General features: G+C 40.4%; 1 protein-coding gene across 2 annotated transcripts in view; it reads right to left on the bottom strand.

Annotated features, from left to right (window-relative positions):
• The window catches only part of LOC135205819 (hydroxymethylglutaryl-CoA synthase 1-like), a 640,683-nt gene that overhangs the window by 582,673 nt on the left and 40,510 nt on the right, over nucleotides 1-17,500 (bottom strand). For both annotated transcript variants that reach the window (XM_064236994.1, XM_064237005.1), the window contains exon 2: nucleotides 15,054-15,191. In XM_064236994.1, coding sequence (XP_064093064.1) covers nucleotides 15,054-15,185 — 132 coding nt within the window. In that variant the 5' untranslated portion in view covers nucleotides 15,186-15,191. The remainder of the gene's footprint in view (nucleotides 1-15,053; nucleotides 15,192-17,500) is intronic.

The following is a 17,500-nucleotide window of genomic DNA, read 5'->3' as shown; positions in this document are numbered from 1 at the left end:
GGCAAGTACCTTTAAGTGAACGAGCCCGGAAAATTTCCGCCTTTATAACGCCATTTGGTAGTTTCGAGCCCAAAGTTATGGCTTTTGGCTTGAAGAACGCAGCCAGTACCGTCCAAAGGTTAATGAATAAAGTTTTAAGTGGCATCAACAACTGTGTCGTGTACTTAGATGATCTTGTGATATTTTCAGAACTTGGGAGGATCATGTAAGGATTTTGGCGAGAGTCTTGAGGGCCCTTACTAAAGCGAATCTCGTTCTTAATCTAAAGAAGTGCGAATTTGGGAAAGCCTCTATTACTTATCTAAGACATAAGGTAGGTCTTGGTAAAATCTGTCCAAAGGATCGGAACATAGAAGCTATTGTGAATTTCCCAATCCCAACAACTAAAAAACAGGCCATGAGATTTCTCGGAATGGTTTCGTATTTCCGTAGATTCGTACCAAATTTCTTGGAAATAAGCCCTCCCATAACTAATCTGTTTAAGAAAGGACGCAGTTTTGTATTTGATGACGCATGTGTTGGAGCCTTCAACAAGTTAAAGGTTATAATGATTCACGAGCCAGTTCTATTATTACCCGATTTTGGTAAGGAATTTAATTTAGCGATCAATGCCAGTGATATTGGCGTAGGAGGGATTTTGTTGCAAGAAGTGAATGGAATGAAACTCCCAGTTGCCTATTATTCAAAGAAACTGAATAAAGCGCAACAGAACTATTCCACTATTGAAAAGGAATTGTTTGGTTTAGTTACAGCCTTGCAACACTTTGAGATTTACGCGCGTAGCGGTTCTGTTTTAACTGTGTATACCGATCATAATCCGTTAGTTTATTTGGAGAGGTTTAGGAACAAGAATAAACATCTAATGCGTTGGAGTTTAGAATTACAAGACTATAACCTGAAGATAGTTCATATTAAGAGAAAGGATAACGTATTAGCTGATAGCCTCTCTAGAGATTTCTCAGAATGAGTAACCTAATAACCGTTTTCTGTTATTGCACGAGTGAGTGTGTTAGTGGGGAAGTGTGCGTGTTTGACTGGATTAAAGCTTTATGCAGAATTGTTTCCCCGCTGTTTAATTTTTGCTTCTCTTTAGAAAAAAAAAATAAATTGATTTCTTTTTTTTCTCTTTTGGGGGGGCGTGTGATGGTAATTGCTTCATAGCAAAGGAAGATAAAGGAAAGGAGAACGCATTTTCGAGAAGTTCGGCAGTAAGGTGGTTTTCGTGCCCGTGTTGAAGGCGTCTTTTCCTCGCGGCTGTTCTAGAATCGGCAGGAGTGTTGTGGATCTCGTCTGGACGTGAGAAACGCCACAATTTCTGATGCAATACCTCGTCTAGATTCATCTAAGAAGTTCTAGAAATCCCTGGAGTCGGTGGCGTTCGCCGTAGGCTCCGCCCCCTGAGTGCCGTATAAATGCGACGAACGAACTTTGGAGAGCAGTGATCGTAGAAGGAAGAGATCATAAAAGAGAGAGATCACCAGTTAGTCACAGAGCCACAGATCAGATTATCAGTGAGAGATCAGCAGCAGTGATCGTCAGAGAGAGACTAGAGACGGAGGAACCGACGAAGTATCAATCAAAAGAAGAGTTGTTTGAGAGTTGGTTGGATATTGGTCTAGTCGTCTTCAGGTGTGGACGGCCGAGTTGTCTCTACGTTGAACAGACTTCGGAGAAGAAAAGGGGGGGTTTCCTGCCTTACGATTAGACTAGTTCATGCAATACGGAGTCAAGAGGACGTCCGCTTTCGCCGGTCTCCTTTTGTGAAGCCACTGCTTCGAGTCACTAAACTGGCCCGCAAGTATTTGAATTGTGTCACTGTTCCCCCAGTTCATGCAGTGTAAGATTCTATCGTTTTATGTAGATAGGAGATACCATTCTGCATTTACCTTTGTTAGTAAGCTTGTAAATAAACCTTTGTTGTGTTAGTGTTTCTTTCTATATTCGTATCCCCAGTTTCAACTGTTTGTGTTGATATATATATTTTTTTTTATTTATTTTATATCGAACCTGAAGCGGACCTCTCTCAGAGGCCGTAACATTGTGTCGAACCCTTTCCAGGATATTTCGACACCGTAACATTGTCTCTGAGATCCCAGAGTCCGTAACACCGTCTAAACTTATTCATTCGTTGCGACAAGTCCAAAAAGCTGACTATCTTGCAGGTGCGGACCTTACTTCCCCGTGGGGCCGTCACCACCTCTATCGATCTTACAGACGCATACTATCATATCCCAGTCGCGAGACACTTCCGCCCATATCTAGGCTTCAGGTTGGGAGACCAGGCACTCTCTTTCAAAGTGATGCCCTTCGGGCCGAACGTAGCCCCCAAGGTGTTCACGAAAATAGCGGAATCAGTAGTTCAACAACTGAGATCACAAGGGATAATGGTAGTAGCGTACTTAGACGATTGGCTCATTTGGGCAACAACCGTCGAGGAATGCCTCAAAGCCACAAACAAAGTAATTCAGTTTCTGGAACATCTGGGGTTCCAAATAAACAAGACCAAATCCAGGCTGACTCCAGAGCCTCGTTTTCAGTGGCTCGGCATTCAGTGGGACCTGAACTCCCACACTCTGTCAATTCCATTGGTCAAAAGGAAGGAAACAGCCAAATCAATAAGACAATTCCTCAAATGCAAACAGACATCAAGGAGAAACCAGGAAAGAATCCTAGGTTCCCTCCAGTTTGCGTCGGTCACAGACGTTCTGTTGAAAGCAAAGTTGAAGGATATAAACTGAGTTTGGCGCTCAAGAGCAAATGTCAAATCTCGAGACAAGTTGTCAGTAATCCCGCCGATTCTTCGCAAGCGTCTCTGCCCCTGGGCGGAGTCCAGAAATCTGTCCAAATCAGTTCCTCTCCAATTCCCCCTTCCAGCGTTGGTTATCCACACGGACGCCTCTCTAAGCAGGTGGGGAGGATACTCCCAATTCAAGAAAGTTCAAGGGACTTGGTCGCCTCAGTTCTGCCGGCTTCACATAAACGTATTGGAAGCCATGGCAGTATTCCTCACCCTGAAAAGGCTTCTACCAGCCAAGAATTCCCATATCAAACTAGTATTGGACAGCGCAGTAGTGGTACACTGCATCAACAGTGGAGGATCCAAGTCAAGACATGTGAACCATGTCATGATAGCCATTTTCTCCCTAGCAACCAAGTACAAATGGCATCTATCCTCCACTCATCTGGCGGGAGTAAGGAACGTGATAGCGGACGCTCTGTCTCGCTCAGTCCCTCTAGAATCGGAGTGGTCCCTGGACAGGCGTTCATTCCAGTGGGTATGCCAAAAGGTCCCAGGCCTCCAGGTGGATCTTTTCGGTCTCAATCCAACCACAAGCTCCCTTGCTATGTGGCCCCCAACCTGGACCCTCTGGCCTATGTCACAGACGCCATGTCCATAGATTGGAATCAATGGAGAAAGATATACATCTATCCTCCAGTGAATCTTCTATTGAAAGTCCTGAACAAACTCAGGTCGGTCATTCAAGGGACAAGTAGCTCTAGTAGCCCCGGAGTGGCCCAAGAGCAATTGGTATCCTCTCCTCCTGGAATTGGGTTTCCGGCCTCAACGGATTCCCAATCCCAAACTGTCTCAGTCAGTACAAATGAGGACTGTGTTCGCTTCCTCAGGAACTCTCAAAACCCTAACTTTATGGACTTCATGAAGTTCGCGGCTAAGAGAGACGCAAATATTGATCCCCAGAATATCCTTTTCTTAGAATCGGATAAAAGGTTATCAACTTTGCGCCAGTATGATGCAGCAGTTAAAAAACTGGCAAATTTCCTGAAGGAAACAGATGCTCAAACCATGACAGTTAATTTAGCTATATCCTTTTTCAGATCCCTGTTTGAAAAAGGTCTTGCAGCTAGTACTATTATCACCAATAAGTCAGCTTTAAAGAAAATCTTCCAGTTTGGCTTTAAGATAGACTTAACAGACTCGTACTTTTCGTCTATGTATTCCCAAAGCTTGTGCTAGACTCAGACCTTCAGAAAGGCCTAGTTCAATTTCATGGTTCTTGAATGACGTTCTCAAACTGGCTTCAGATACTGACAACGATTCATGCAATTATATGATGATATTAAGAAAGACATTATTCTTATTAAGTCTGGCCTCAGGAGCCAGAATATCAGAACTGTCGGCCCTTTCCAGAGCCTCTGGACATGTAGAATTTCTCCCTTCAGGAGAAGTCCTATTATCTCCAGATCGTAGCTTTTTGGCAAAAAATGAGGATCCCTTAACCCTTAAACGCCGACTGGACGTATTTTACGACGACATTTTTTGTCTCTCGGGTGCCGACTGGACGTATTTTACGTCGACATACAAAAGTTTTTTTAAAAATTCGCGGAAAAATACTTTTAGGCCTACCAGCCGAAAACTCTTGAATCACGCGCCTTGGGGGATGCTGGGAGTTCACGGATCGAGGTGTTGTTTTGTTTACAATCGTTACGCAGGCGCGCAAGCGCGAATTTCTTTCTTGCCGCACTAAAAAGTATCTGTGACACATCTCGGAAATAATTTCGTCACTTTGACATAATTTTTTTACCATTTTAAATTAGCCATTACATGGAGTATTATATATGAAAATGTGCGCATTTTTATGTAGAATACAACAAAAAAATACTCATGATTGTAGCTTTTATCAGTTTTGAGATATTTTCATATAAATAACGATAAGTGCCAAAATTTCAACCTTCGGTCAACTTTGACTCTACCGAAATGGTCGAAAAACGCAATTGTAAGCTAAAACTCTTATATTTTAGTAATATTCAATCATTTAACTTAATTTTGCAACTAATTGGAAGTCTCTAGCACAATATTTCGATTTATGGTGAATTTATGAAAAAACTTTTTCCTTACGTCTGCGCGGTAACTCTTCCGAAAAAAATCATACATGCGATTGTGGTAATGTTTCCACCATTTTAAATTAGCCGTTACATAAAGTTTTATATATGAAAATGTGCGCAATTTCATGCACAATACAACTAAAAACAACCCATGGTTGTAGCTTTTATCAATTTTGAAAAATTTTCATATAAAAAATGATAAGTGACAAATTTTCAACCTTCGGTCAATTTTGACTCTACCGAAATGGTCGAAAAATGCAATTGTAAGCTAAAACGCTTATATTCTAGTAATATTCAAGCATTTACCTTCATTTTGCAACAAATTGGAAGTCTCTAGCACAATATTTCAATTTATGGTGAATTTATGAAAAAAATAACATTTTCTTTACGTCCACGCGGTAACTCTTCCGAAAAAATCATACGTGCGATTGTGGTAATGTTTGCACCATTTTAAATTAGCCGTTACATAAAGTGTTATATATGAAAATGTGCGCAATTTCATGTATAATACAACAAGAAAATAGTTGAGGTTGTAGCTTTTCTCATTTTCGAAATATTTGCATATAAATCACGATAAATAGAAAAAAAACCACGTTCGGTCAAATTTGACTCTACCGAAATGGTCGAAAAACGCAATTGTAAGATAAAACTCTTGCAGTCTAGTAATATTCAGTCATTTATCTTCATCGTGAAACAAATTAGAAGTCTCTAGCACAATATTTAAATTTATGGTGAATTTAAAAAAAAAAAACTTTCCTTCCCTCCGCGCGCGGATTCTCCGCCACAAATCTCCGAAATGCGTAAGTCCCATTCTCGGAATATTTGCTCCATTTCATATTAGGCATTTCATAGAGTTTTATATATGAAAATGTGCGCAATTTCATGTAAAATAAAACGAAAAATATTTGAAAGTTGTAGCTTTTCTTATTTCCAAAATAATTGCATATAAAAAAATATAAAAAAAATTCGACATTCGGTCAAATTTAACTCGTCAGATATGGTCGAAAACTGCATTTGTAAGCTAATATTCTTACAGTATAGTAATATTCAATCATTTGTCTTCATTTTGAAAGAAATTGGAAGTCTCTAGGACAATATCTAGATTTATGGTGAATTTCTGAAAAAAATATTTGTTTACGTCCGCGCGTTACGAATTCATGCATTATTTTGTGATAATATTTTCTCTGTGTTGCTTTTATCGTTTTACAATGTGTTATATACCAAAATGATTGCAATTTAGTGTACATTACAACGAAAAAAAAGTAACTTGTTACCTTTATCCGTTTTGCACACAGCGCGATTTGAATATAATTATATATGAAATTTCGTTTTTGCGCTATCATATATCGCATTATTTATATATGATAATGATAATTTTTTTCATTTCTGTTGGTTGCATACTAAACTTCAGGCAATGACAAAAAAAGGAGCCAAAAATGAACTCTTAATCTTCAAAACTAAGCGCGCTGTGATTTTTTGAAAAAAATATTTTTTCCGCTTCCGCGCTGCGCTCACTCTGAAACGTCTCCGGCACACAAGAGACATTTTTTTTTTTACCGCTTCAGCGTTTAAGGGTTAATGAGATGGGCCCCTTGGAAGGTCCTCCCTCTTCCCCAAGACCCTTCTCTATGTCGACCCTTCTCTACGTCCGGTGACGACCTTACGAGCCTATCTGTCCAGGACATCATCTAGATCCTCAGGCCCCCTCTTCATGAGGGAAAAAGGTGGCACCATTTCCATTAAAGGGATCAGACAACAAATCCTGTACTTTATTAAACAAGCTAATCCTGATTCATTCCCTAGAGCCCATGACATCAGGGCATATGAATTTTGATGATTTAAAAAAGTACACGGGCTGGAAATCGCCGACAGTTTTCAATCGTCACTACTTAAATCCTTGGAATCTCTTAAATTTCCGGCAGTGGCAGCAGGAAACATAGTTTCTCCTGACACTGTCTAGTAGTTGTAGTCGAAGATCCAGATCTCCTTTCTACCTGCCTCACTAATATTTCCCCTAACCCTACCGTCAAGCTCAATCCTGTCTTGAGCCTTAGCTGCCTAGAAAGGCTAGATATTGTGACGTCTCCCTTGTTTTTTTTGCTAGGGGCACTCACACTTGTAAATATTATTGCTGATTGTGACTGTTTGGTGATGTTCTCCCTTATTTTTATGCTAGGGAGACTCACTTATATATATTATGAATGTTTATAAGTCTTAAGGACTATTGTGAGTTATCCTCTCTTATTTTTATGCTAGAGAGTCTCACTTGTATATATATATAATGTTCAATACAATCTAGTTTTAAGTTATCATAAGTTAGACTAAGTGTAATTTTAAGTCATGTTATATATTTTAAGGCTAACACATGTTAAATTGTACTAAGTTTAAGTTTAAGTATGATAACTCTGTAAATAATTCAACTAGATTATAACTATTTTGCTTTCTTTTCGTTTTCTTAAGACCTTATTTTGTTTCTTTCCAATCTTGTGCTAATTCTCTGGTACTATTTCACGAAGTGACACGGACTGTGCCCAGAAAAGGGATTTTGACGAAGGAAAAATCTATTTCTGGGCAAGGGTCCGTGTCGCCCAGTGAAATAATCCCTTAAGTTCATTATTTCTAGGTAAATGATACTAACATTACCAGAGAAAAACAAAAATAGGGGGATGTCAGAGTATCTGACTCGCTCACCCTAAATAAAAAGAGGGTGTCGGTATGGTACTGGGGCGAGTGAGACCACTACCACGGACCTCTTGTCATTTAGAATTCTCCTTCATCAAAATCCCCCTCCCGAGAGAGCTGGTACACAGCCGGCATCGGCAACTACTACTACAGACTCCCCCACGCCGACAGCAGCGCCTCTCGTGGCCATCCTTGAAGTTAGAGACCAATCTTGGGCACAAGGGTGGGAGATAAACAGGGGGGGGATTTCACTTGGCGACACGGACCCTTGCCCAGAAATAGATTTTTCCTTCGTCAAAATCCCTTTTTGGACACTGTCTTCTCCAGGGTCTTTAACTCACGCTTCCCTTTCACCTTAGGGATAGCCTGAGTGGACTTCAGCCTAACCGAAAGTTTGCTCTCTGAGAAACCTTGGAAAGAAGGAGTAGAAGGTACAGGGGAAGTAGATCCAGACGGACCCAAGGAAGCCCTTGAGTCCCCAACAAACCTGCCTCATCCAACATACTACCTGTATCACCTACCGCCATTGGTTCAAGGTCTAAATCCAGCATCGCCACGTCGTCTGCGATCTCGGAGTTGCCCTGGCCCGCCAGTGCCTGGGCCACCTGATGCTGAATGGTGGCAATGTACGGGGCCGCCGCTGCCGGGTCGACATAACAGGTGGACTTGCCTCCCGGGAAGATACGGACAGCCATATTCTTGTCCAGGATGTATGGCTGCCCCTTGGTCACGTTCTTGCCAAATCCGCCAACCCAGGCCTTCAGGGTGGCCGATATGGCGTCCTTGACAGCGATAGCCTAAAAGAGAGGGTTATTGTAAGCCCTAGATTGGAAAGCCTAAAATTCTATGATTAACAATATAAGCAAATATATCATTTTGTATCTCTTATAGGACTGCATTTGTATAGTCAAATTTTATATAGCAAATGAACTCCGGTATATACTTACGCCGGAGGTAAACCGCTCCACGAGATCATAGCAGATCGAGCAGGCTTCATGGTGCCAGACCACTATGTCCCCATAGCGGATGGCACAAATGGCGTGGGTCTGGCAGACCTCGTGGCCACAGGGGTCCTGTAACACAGCGTTACAGCCGGATTCCTGGCAATGGGTAGCCTGTAAGTGAACAGATACATGAGTATCAACACTGACTAACAGGACAAAGTCCGTTAAGAGATATGACAATCCGTCAGATGCCGGAGTGGAAAATATAGGTGTTAGCCTTCTCTTATTCTCCTGTAGTGGTGAGTGTCCAATAGGGCTGGTATACTAGTTAGAAAATTCTGGCGCACCGGGGTAAGGAGTTTCACCAAACTAGTAACCAGCCTATACGCCGGGGTGAGGAGTACAAGGACGGCGGGGAGAAACATGAGTAGGCTAAACAAGTAAATAATCATAATAAAATTAGTGGGAGCACAGCTCCGCTGTCAGAAAAGTTTGCAGGCAGGGGGAGAACCCGGTTGGTGAGCAAGCACTCCGCCGGCTAGCTGAATACAAAACATACAACATATATATAAATGATAACAAGAATCAATAACTGTATAGAGATGCATGCAATGGAGCTTCTCTCCGTCACCCCCTTAAGGAGCTGGCGGAGCCAGCGGAGCCCGCCGCTGATGCGGTGGGTAAGAGGGGTGACGGGTTAGGCGAGAGCAGTAAGGGACCCGAGGGGGTCTGAGTACGGACGAGCGAGGTGGCCAGCCGAGCCTGAGCGTACAGGAGACACCCCCGTGGAACCCAGGGTGAGAACGGTAGGAAGAGACAGTCTCAGATGTCCCCCCCCCCCCCCCCCAACGACTCCCGTATCCTCTCCAGGTAGAGAGGAAGAGGGGAGAGAGCCCGGATGGTTGCCATGGCAACATGAGCAAGCGATACTTGCACCCCCACCCCCCGTAGGGGGGAGGAAGCAGGGTGGGGGGACTGAGCCGGTGGCTCATGGCGATCGCCTGGTTCACCGTGAACGTGGTAGGGCCACGCGGTCGGATAGACCAGGCAAACTGAGGTAGCCTAGGCTACCTCTAACCGTCTCTAGCATGCAAAACAAAATAAGCATAGTTATCATAGCAGAAAGGAAAGGAACCATCAGTAATAGAGAAAGTAATGTCATAGAGAAGCTAGGCTAACCAACCTGGGAGGGAGGGCACCTAACTACTCGGGAGCTGGCCTCTGCCAATACGTGATAACAGAGGGCGACGGCCAGGATAGTAGGACTAAAAAGAGAAGGACACATGTCCTAAAATGCCTAACAGACCTAGACAAAGGTACATGCATGCATGAACGCTGAGCTAAGGTAACGAGGCATAAGCTCAATCGAGCTAGATTCCCATAATAAAAAGAAGAGCACATCTTGCACAACACAAAAAAGTAATCATAAATACTGCAAGGTCATAGCTACGACGGTATGGGAGACCAAAGAAGCCTGAATAATGAAACACACGAGGCGAGCCTGCTGGGGCGAGCCTGTAGCCATTTCGCAGAGGGCACCGTCATAGAACCTAAATAAAAGCGGTAAAACGGGCCCTAGCTGGCTAAAAATACGTGAAACACTTAAGCAGTACTTAACTTAGCTGCGGCGATGGCTTGGAGCTCCATGGTGAAAGATAAATCCAGAAACGGAAGCACAAAAGCACAGCGAGAAAAAACACGTGTGTGCAGGATGCTGCTAACGAAAAGGATGGCCGCTAGAGGCGCTCGTGTTGGCGTGGGAGCGCTGGTAGTAGTAGTTACTGGCGTGGGCTGTCTATCAGCTCTCCTAGCAGGAGGATTTTGTGAAGGAGAGATCTAAATGACAAGAGGCCCGTGGTAGTGGTTTCACTTGCCCCAGAAACCCTACCGACACCCTCTTTATATAGGGTGAGCAAGTCAGAATACTCTGACATCCCATTTTAGTTTTTCTCTGGTAATGTTAGTAATATTTACCTTAGAAATATGAACTAAAAGGATATTTCACGAAGCGACACGGGCTAAGCGCAGAAAAGTGATTTTGGCGGAGGAAAAATCTATTTCTGGGCAATGACCTGTGTCGCCCAGTGAAATCCCACCCTCTTTTCACATTCCTCACCCTGTCTGGCCCAAGCTTGGGTACTATCTTCAGGAATGACGCCAGAGACGTTCAATAGTAGTAGCGGGTAGCGGGGCTTTGGTTCGGCTCCTCTGTAGGTGGGGGATTTTAGCGGAGGAAGAAGCTAATTGGCAAGGGATCTCTGGTAGTGGTTTCCACTCGCTCTTTTACTATACTGACACCTTTATTAAAAGGTGAGCGAGCCAGAATATTCTAGCACTATTGTTTCTCTTTTTTCTCTGGTATATATAGCAATATTTATGCCTTAGAAATGAGGATCAAGGATATATTTCACTGGGCGACACAGGTCATTGCCCAGAAATAGATTTTTCCTCCATCAAAATCCCTTTTCTGCACCTTATATCATCACTGGTCAGACTACAGTGCCACCTCTATTTTGGCATTCTTTTATCACACACTGGTCCTACCACTTGCCTCCAATTCCTCCGAGTTGCTTTTATCCTACTTTCAACCTAGCTTTACACCCTATCTCCTGGCCTCAAGTAGATTCTCTGTATACATGTTCTATACATGTTTTAAATTTAGGCCTCTTCTGTTTTGTACATATAAATTATCCCTTTCCTGCCTGCTGAACATCACAGCCTCACTTATACTCACTTATCTTAATACCACCCCATTCAAGAGATTCCTGCCATTCTCTTATTCTTCTTTGCAATTCTTTATTCCCTGTCATAATCACCAGATCATCTGCATACAATAATTCTCATTGATTTTCATTCCCAATCCCTCCACTTAATACATCTATACTTAACCAGTAGAAAAGAAATGGGCTAAGTGTGATCCTTGGTATAAACCAACTCCAACTCCAAGCATTTCTGATTGTCACAGGCTGTTAGTACTACACCATAACCTAACTTATACTCACTATACCTTAATAACACCCCATTCAAGAGATTATTGCCACTCTTACTCTTCTTTGCAATTCTTTATTTCCTGTCATAATCACCAAATCATCTGTATACAATATATAATTCTCATTGATTTTCATTCCAAATCTCTTCATTTAATACATGTATAAATAATCAGTAGAACAGAAATGGGCTAAGTGTGATTCTTGATATAAACCAACTCTAACTCCAAGCATTTCTGTTTTGCTACAGGCTGTTAGTACTACTGTTCTTGTTCGTTTATACTTCATTGCAGTCAACCTAATCAATTATTCTGGCGCTTTCTTCCTTTTAAAACACCAAAGCATTACCCCTCATGTTATTTTATCAAATGCCTTCTCTTGGTCTGTAAATGCATGGCAGAGCTTCCAGTTACATTCCAGCCACTTTTGCTCCATCTGTCTTAATATAAGACAGCATCTACTTTCCCTCTATTAATGAAAACCATTAACTAATCTTTACTTGTAATTTATCACCCTGTATTCTCTTCCTACACCGGTTATCGGCGGTCTTAGTTAACCCTTAAACGCCGAATGGACGTATTAAACGTGGAGTCAAAATGTTTCCCGTATGCCGAATGGACGTACCATACGTCAACTCAAAAAATTTTTTTTTTAAATTCGCGGAAAAATACTTATAGGCCTACCAGCCGAAAACTTTTGAATTACGCGCCTTGGGGGATGCTGGGAGTTCACGGATCGAGGTGTTGTTTTGTTTACAATCGTTACGCAGGCGCGCAAGCGCGAATTTCTTTCTTGCCGCACTAAAAAGTATCTGTGACACATCTCGGAAATTATTTCGTCACTTTGACATAATTTTTGTACCATTTTAAATTAGCCGTTACATGGAGTATTATATATGAAAATGTGTGCATTTTTATGTAGAATACAACGAAAAAATACTCATGATTGTAGCTTTTATCAGTTTTGAGATATTTTTATATAAATAACGATAAGTGCCAAAATGTCAAACTTCGGTCAACTTTGACTCTACCGAAATGGTCGAAAAACGCAATTGTAAGCTAAAACTCTTATATTTTAGTAATATTCAATCATTTACCTTAATTTTGCTACTAATTGAAAGTCTCTAGCACAATATTTCGATTTATGGTGAATTTATGAAAAAACTTTTTCCTTACATCCGCACGGTAACTCTTCCGAAAAAAATCATACATGCGATTGTGGTAATGTTTGCACCATTTTAAAATTAGCCGTTACATAAAGTTTTGTATATGGAAATGTGTGCAATTTCATGCACAATACAACTAAAAACAACCCATGGTTGTAGCTTTTATCAATTTTGAAAAATTTTCATATAAAAAATGATAAGTGACAAATTTTAAACCTTTGGTCAACTTTGACTCTACCGAAATGGTCGAAAAACGCAATTGTAAGCTAACACGCTTATATTCTAGTAATATTCAAGCATTTGCCTTCATTTTGCAACAAATTGGAAGTCTCTAGCACAATATTTCGATTTATGGTGAATTTATGAAAAAAATAACATTTTCTTTACGTCCGCGGTAACTCTTCCGAAAAAATCATACGTGCGATTGTGGCAATGTTTGCACCTTGTTAAATTAGCCGTTACATAAAGTTTTATATATGAAAATGTGCGCAATTTCATGTAGAATACAACAAAAAATAGTTGAAGGTTGTAGCTTTTCTCATTTTTGAAATATTTGCATATAAATCACGATAAATAGAAAAAAACCCACGTTCGGTCAAATTTGACTCTACCGAAATGGTCGAAATCGCAATTGTAAGCTAAAACTCTTACAGTCTAGTAATATTCAGTCATTTATCTTCATCTTGAAACAAATTCGAAGTCTCTAGCACAATATTTAGATTTATGGTGAATTTAAAAAAAAAAAACTTTCCTTCCCTCCGCGCGTGGATTCTCCGCCACAAATCTCCGAAATGCGTACGTCCCATTCTCGGAATATTTGCTGTTTCATATTAGGCATTTCATAGAGTTTTATATATGAAAATGTGCGCAATTTCATGTAAAATAAAACGAAAAATATTTGAAGGTTGTAGCTTTTCTTATTTCCGAAATAATTGCATATAAAAAATATATATATAAAAAAATTCGACATTCGGTCAACTTTAACTCGTCAGATATGGTCGAAAACTGCATTTGTAAGCTAATACTCTTACAGTATAGTAATATTCAATCATTTGTCTTCATTTTGAAAGAAATTGGAAGTCTCTAGGACAATATTTAGATTTATGGTGAATTTTTGAAAAAAATATGTTTATGTCCGCACGTTACGAATTCATGCATTATTTTGTGATAATATTTTCTGTGTTGCTTTTATCGTTTTACAATGTGTTATATACCAAAATGATCGCAATTTAGTGTACATTACAACGAAAAAAAAGTAACTTGTTACCTTTAACCGTTTTGCGCACAGCGCGATTTGAATACAATTATATATGAAATTTCATTTTTGCGCTATCATATATCGCATTATTTATATATGATAATGATAATTTTTTTCATTTTTGATGGTTGCCTAATAAACTTCAGCCAATGACAAAAAAAAAGGAGCCAAAAATGAACTCTAAATCTTGAAAACTAAGAGCGCGGTGATTTTTTGAAAAAAATATTTTTTCCGCTTCCGCGCTCACTCTGAAACACCTCCGGCACATGGGAGACATTTTTTTTTTACCACTTCGGCGTTTAAGGGTTAATGGTGGTCCGGTTTTATGGCGCATAATTGGGGATTTATGGCACCATAAGGGCCAAGTTTCGGTTGTCTGCGCCATAAGGGGTCGATAAAAGAGTTATGGCGCCATAACATACCTAACAGAGGCACCATTAACCAAAAATGGTGCCATAAGCACCAAAGATTGCTGAGTTTCAGTTAATGGCAGTTTCGCTTATCGGCACCCAACCGAGAACAGAACCCCCGCCAATATAACAAATTTCCTGTTAGTCTGATTTACTACCTAATAGTTACCACACTCCATAATATTTCTCTTCTGTTGAAAAACATTTACCGTCAGACTTCCTCCCCACTCACTGGGCATTACGGTTTCTTGCAATATTGCTTTCAACAGGTCCAGTATCCATTCTTACCCCTCTACATCAAGTATCATTAACATTTTAATTTACACTTATAATGATCGTGGTGATTTGTCATTCTTCATTTTACTTATAACCCTCTTTATTTCAATAGATTATATGTTCAAAAAGACCCTCTGCCATCCCCACCTTCTTCAAATAGCCTATTTCATTTGGCGTTTAAAAATCCTAATAATAATCTAGCCATCATACTCCTTAAGCAAAATACTTCCTTCTCTATCTCTGATGACACCTAGCTGACCCAGATCTTGTCATTGCTGTTTCTGATTTTGATACAGATTCTGTAAATATCTTTTTCTCCTTCCTTTGCTCCTAACCTTCTATTCAATTTCGTAGCTTTCAAAAGTTAATATATTCTTGATCTCTCTTATCCACATTATTCCTTGGCACCTCCCACAACTCGCCTCCCAATCTTTGAAAGCTACAAGTTATGGATTTGCTATTCAACAAGTACATAATTATATTTACCTTTGAGACACCATCAAATATTTCCAGTTCTTCTTGATCAACATATTCTGATGGAAAGTAGACTTCTATTGCTATTATACCAACATCTTGAGGCCACCCCTTGCAGTCTGAGTTACTTTTAAAACTCGGCATTACAACCTGGAAATGAAAATAGACCTTTTTATTACTGCAAAATAGTTTTTAAAAGTCCATTTCATAAACTTAACCCACTGATTTACTAAAAGCCAACTACTAAACTTTAGCACTTAACAGAAACTAAGAATTTCCTAAGAAATGACCCTAAGGACATAACCACACCCAATTCCCAACTTTTAATTATGAGACTTACCCAGTAATTATATAGCTAAGAGTTTCACTCGCCCAGCAGATAATTTCTGAAATTCGTGGATTGCTCTAATTTTGTTCTGTTTTGGTTAGGTAACAATGACCCTGGCCCCCTTTCGGGGTAAGAGAGGAACCACTTGGCAAAGAGCTAAGTTTGTTTCTGCTGGCTGATGGCTACAGACTGGTTGTCAGCTGCAGTCAATTCTGGGATTCTTGACTTTTCCTTTTGTTTTAGGACATTTTGGTGAAGTACTATTTACACTGCGTTGGCCGATTCGGGGATATTTATTTAATTTTACGCTCTTGTTACTAAAAAAAAACAGCATTTTATCCTCAAATTTAAAAAGGTCAATTTCAAATTAAAAAAGATAAAAACTAAATTAAAAAAGATCAAATTCAAATTAAAAAAGATGAAAATTAAATTAAAAAAGATGGACTTCAAATTAAAATACAATGTTCCCCCTGTATTTGCGGGGGATGGGTACCAGACACCCCAACGAGTAGCTCGAACCAGCGAATAGTTAGAACTCACCTCTAGAGATGCTAATATCTACTTATCTTGAAAGTCCATTATATGGCACCACTCCCCTCCCTTGTCACATTACTTGACATATTTGACAGCTTCCTGAGTTTCGAGCTTCTCTGGAGTTGAGAGAAGGTAGAGAAATGGACACAAAGAAAGACAAAGGGAAGAATTTTCATTTGAAATTACAATTGTATTATTATTATTATTATTATTATAAATTGTTATTATTATTATTATTATTATTATTATTATTTGAAAATATTAGTAAACATATATATCTACCATAAAAATTCTCTCATCTCCGTAAGAGAGAGGAGTTATCCTTACTTAAGTGAAATGGAAAGGTTATTTTTGTTTCTTTAAAATTCTACCACACACAGTTTGAAATTAGTTATATTATTATTATTATTATTATTATTCACTGAAAATATCAATAAGCACATTACATACTACATACTACCATAAAAATTCTTTCATTTCAGTATGAGAGAGAGAAAGAGAGAGAGTTTATTTCTCTGTTCCCTCAGAAATGTAAATTTATGTACATACTCTTCTAACGCTTCCAGCCAAAACAAGGGAGAGAGTTACCGCGGTGACATGTATTTTGTATGGAGAGAGAGAGAGAGAGAGAGAGAGAGAGAGAGAGAGAGAGAGAGAGAGAGTTATCCTTATTCAAAAAAGTGAAATAGATAGATTATTGTACTTCTTTAAATTAAACAGGCTAGTAGAGCACTTATAGAGGTCATGGTCAAATACAGGGTCAAAATAGGTGTATATATTTGAATTTTACAGATAAACTTGGTGCGGTGTCCGTCCTCCTTATATCTGTGGTTGACAGCAGGGGGTCTGCCCCATGCTTGTCTCCTATTGGCTGGTGGCAGTGAGTCTTCGTTTTCATTGGTTGCCTGAGCCAGGTCTCAAGCCACTTTCTTCAAGCCGATGGTTGCATTGCAGCATATCCTGCAGCCGCCTGGACCTCCTGAGCGGCACTGTAACGTTGATGGGCGTTGCTCTACGCTGTGGGACGTCACGGCTAATTTGATTTCCATCAGCTGCAGGAGTACCTCGTTTGGGGGCGTTGTCTTCCGTGGAGTTGTCGTGATTGGTGGTGTCATTGTTGGTGGCAGGTCTTCTCATACTCGTAGGGAGGAGAAATTCTTCCTGCGTCGTATTAAGTGTAAATTTTATTTGCTGTATGAGGATTGCCTCCAGCAGGCACAACCAACGGGCATCAGGGGCCTTCCCGATGATTTTCGTGTTCTGTATGATGACATCTTGGGAGATGACCTCCTGATGTTTGGTGCAGGCGTGATTCTTGATAGCCCCCTCTTGGGCGTGGCACGAGAGTCTCTTCGACAGTCGCATGGTAGTCATACCTACGTAGGCGCTGCTGCATTCGCGGACTGGGCATGTATACTGGTACACTACATGCGTCTGCTTCAGGGGTTCTCGTACCTGTGGAGAGGGGTTATTTTTCATAATAAGGTCGCACGTCCTCCGATTCTGGTAATATATGATTAAGTTGATATTCTTGGTGTCGTCAGTCGGGGATACATTTTCAGAAACAATTTTCTTAATGGAGTCCTCTTCTTCACGG

The sequence above is a fragment of the Macrobrachium nipponense genome, chromosome 11 (genome assembly GCF_015104395.2).
Source record: "Macrobrachium nipponense isolate FS-2020 chromosome 11, ASM1510439v2, whole genome shotgun sequence".
Lineage (NCBI taxonomy): Eukaryota > Metazoa > Arthropoda > Malacostraca > Decapoda > Palaemonidae > Macrobrachium > Macrobrachium nipponense.
The sequence above is the reverse complement of the archived record's forward strand: the minus strand, read 5'-3'. Positions and strand labels throughout refer to the sequence as shown.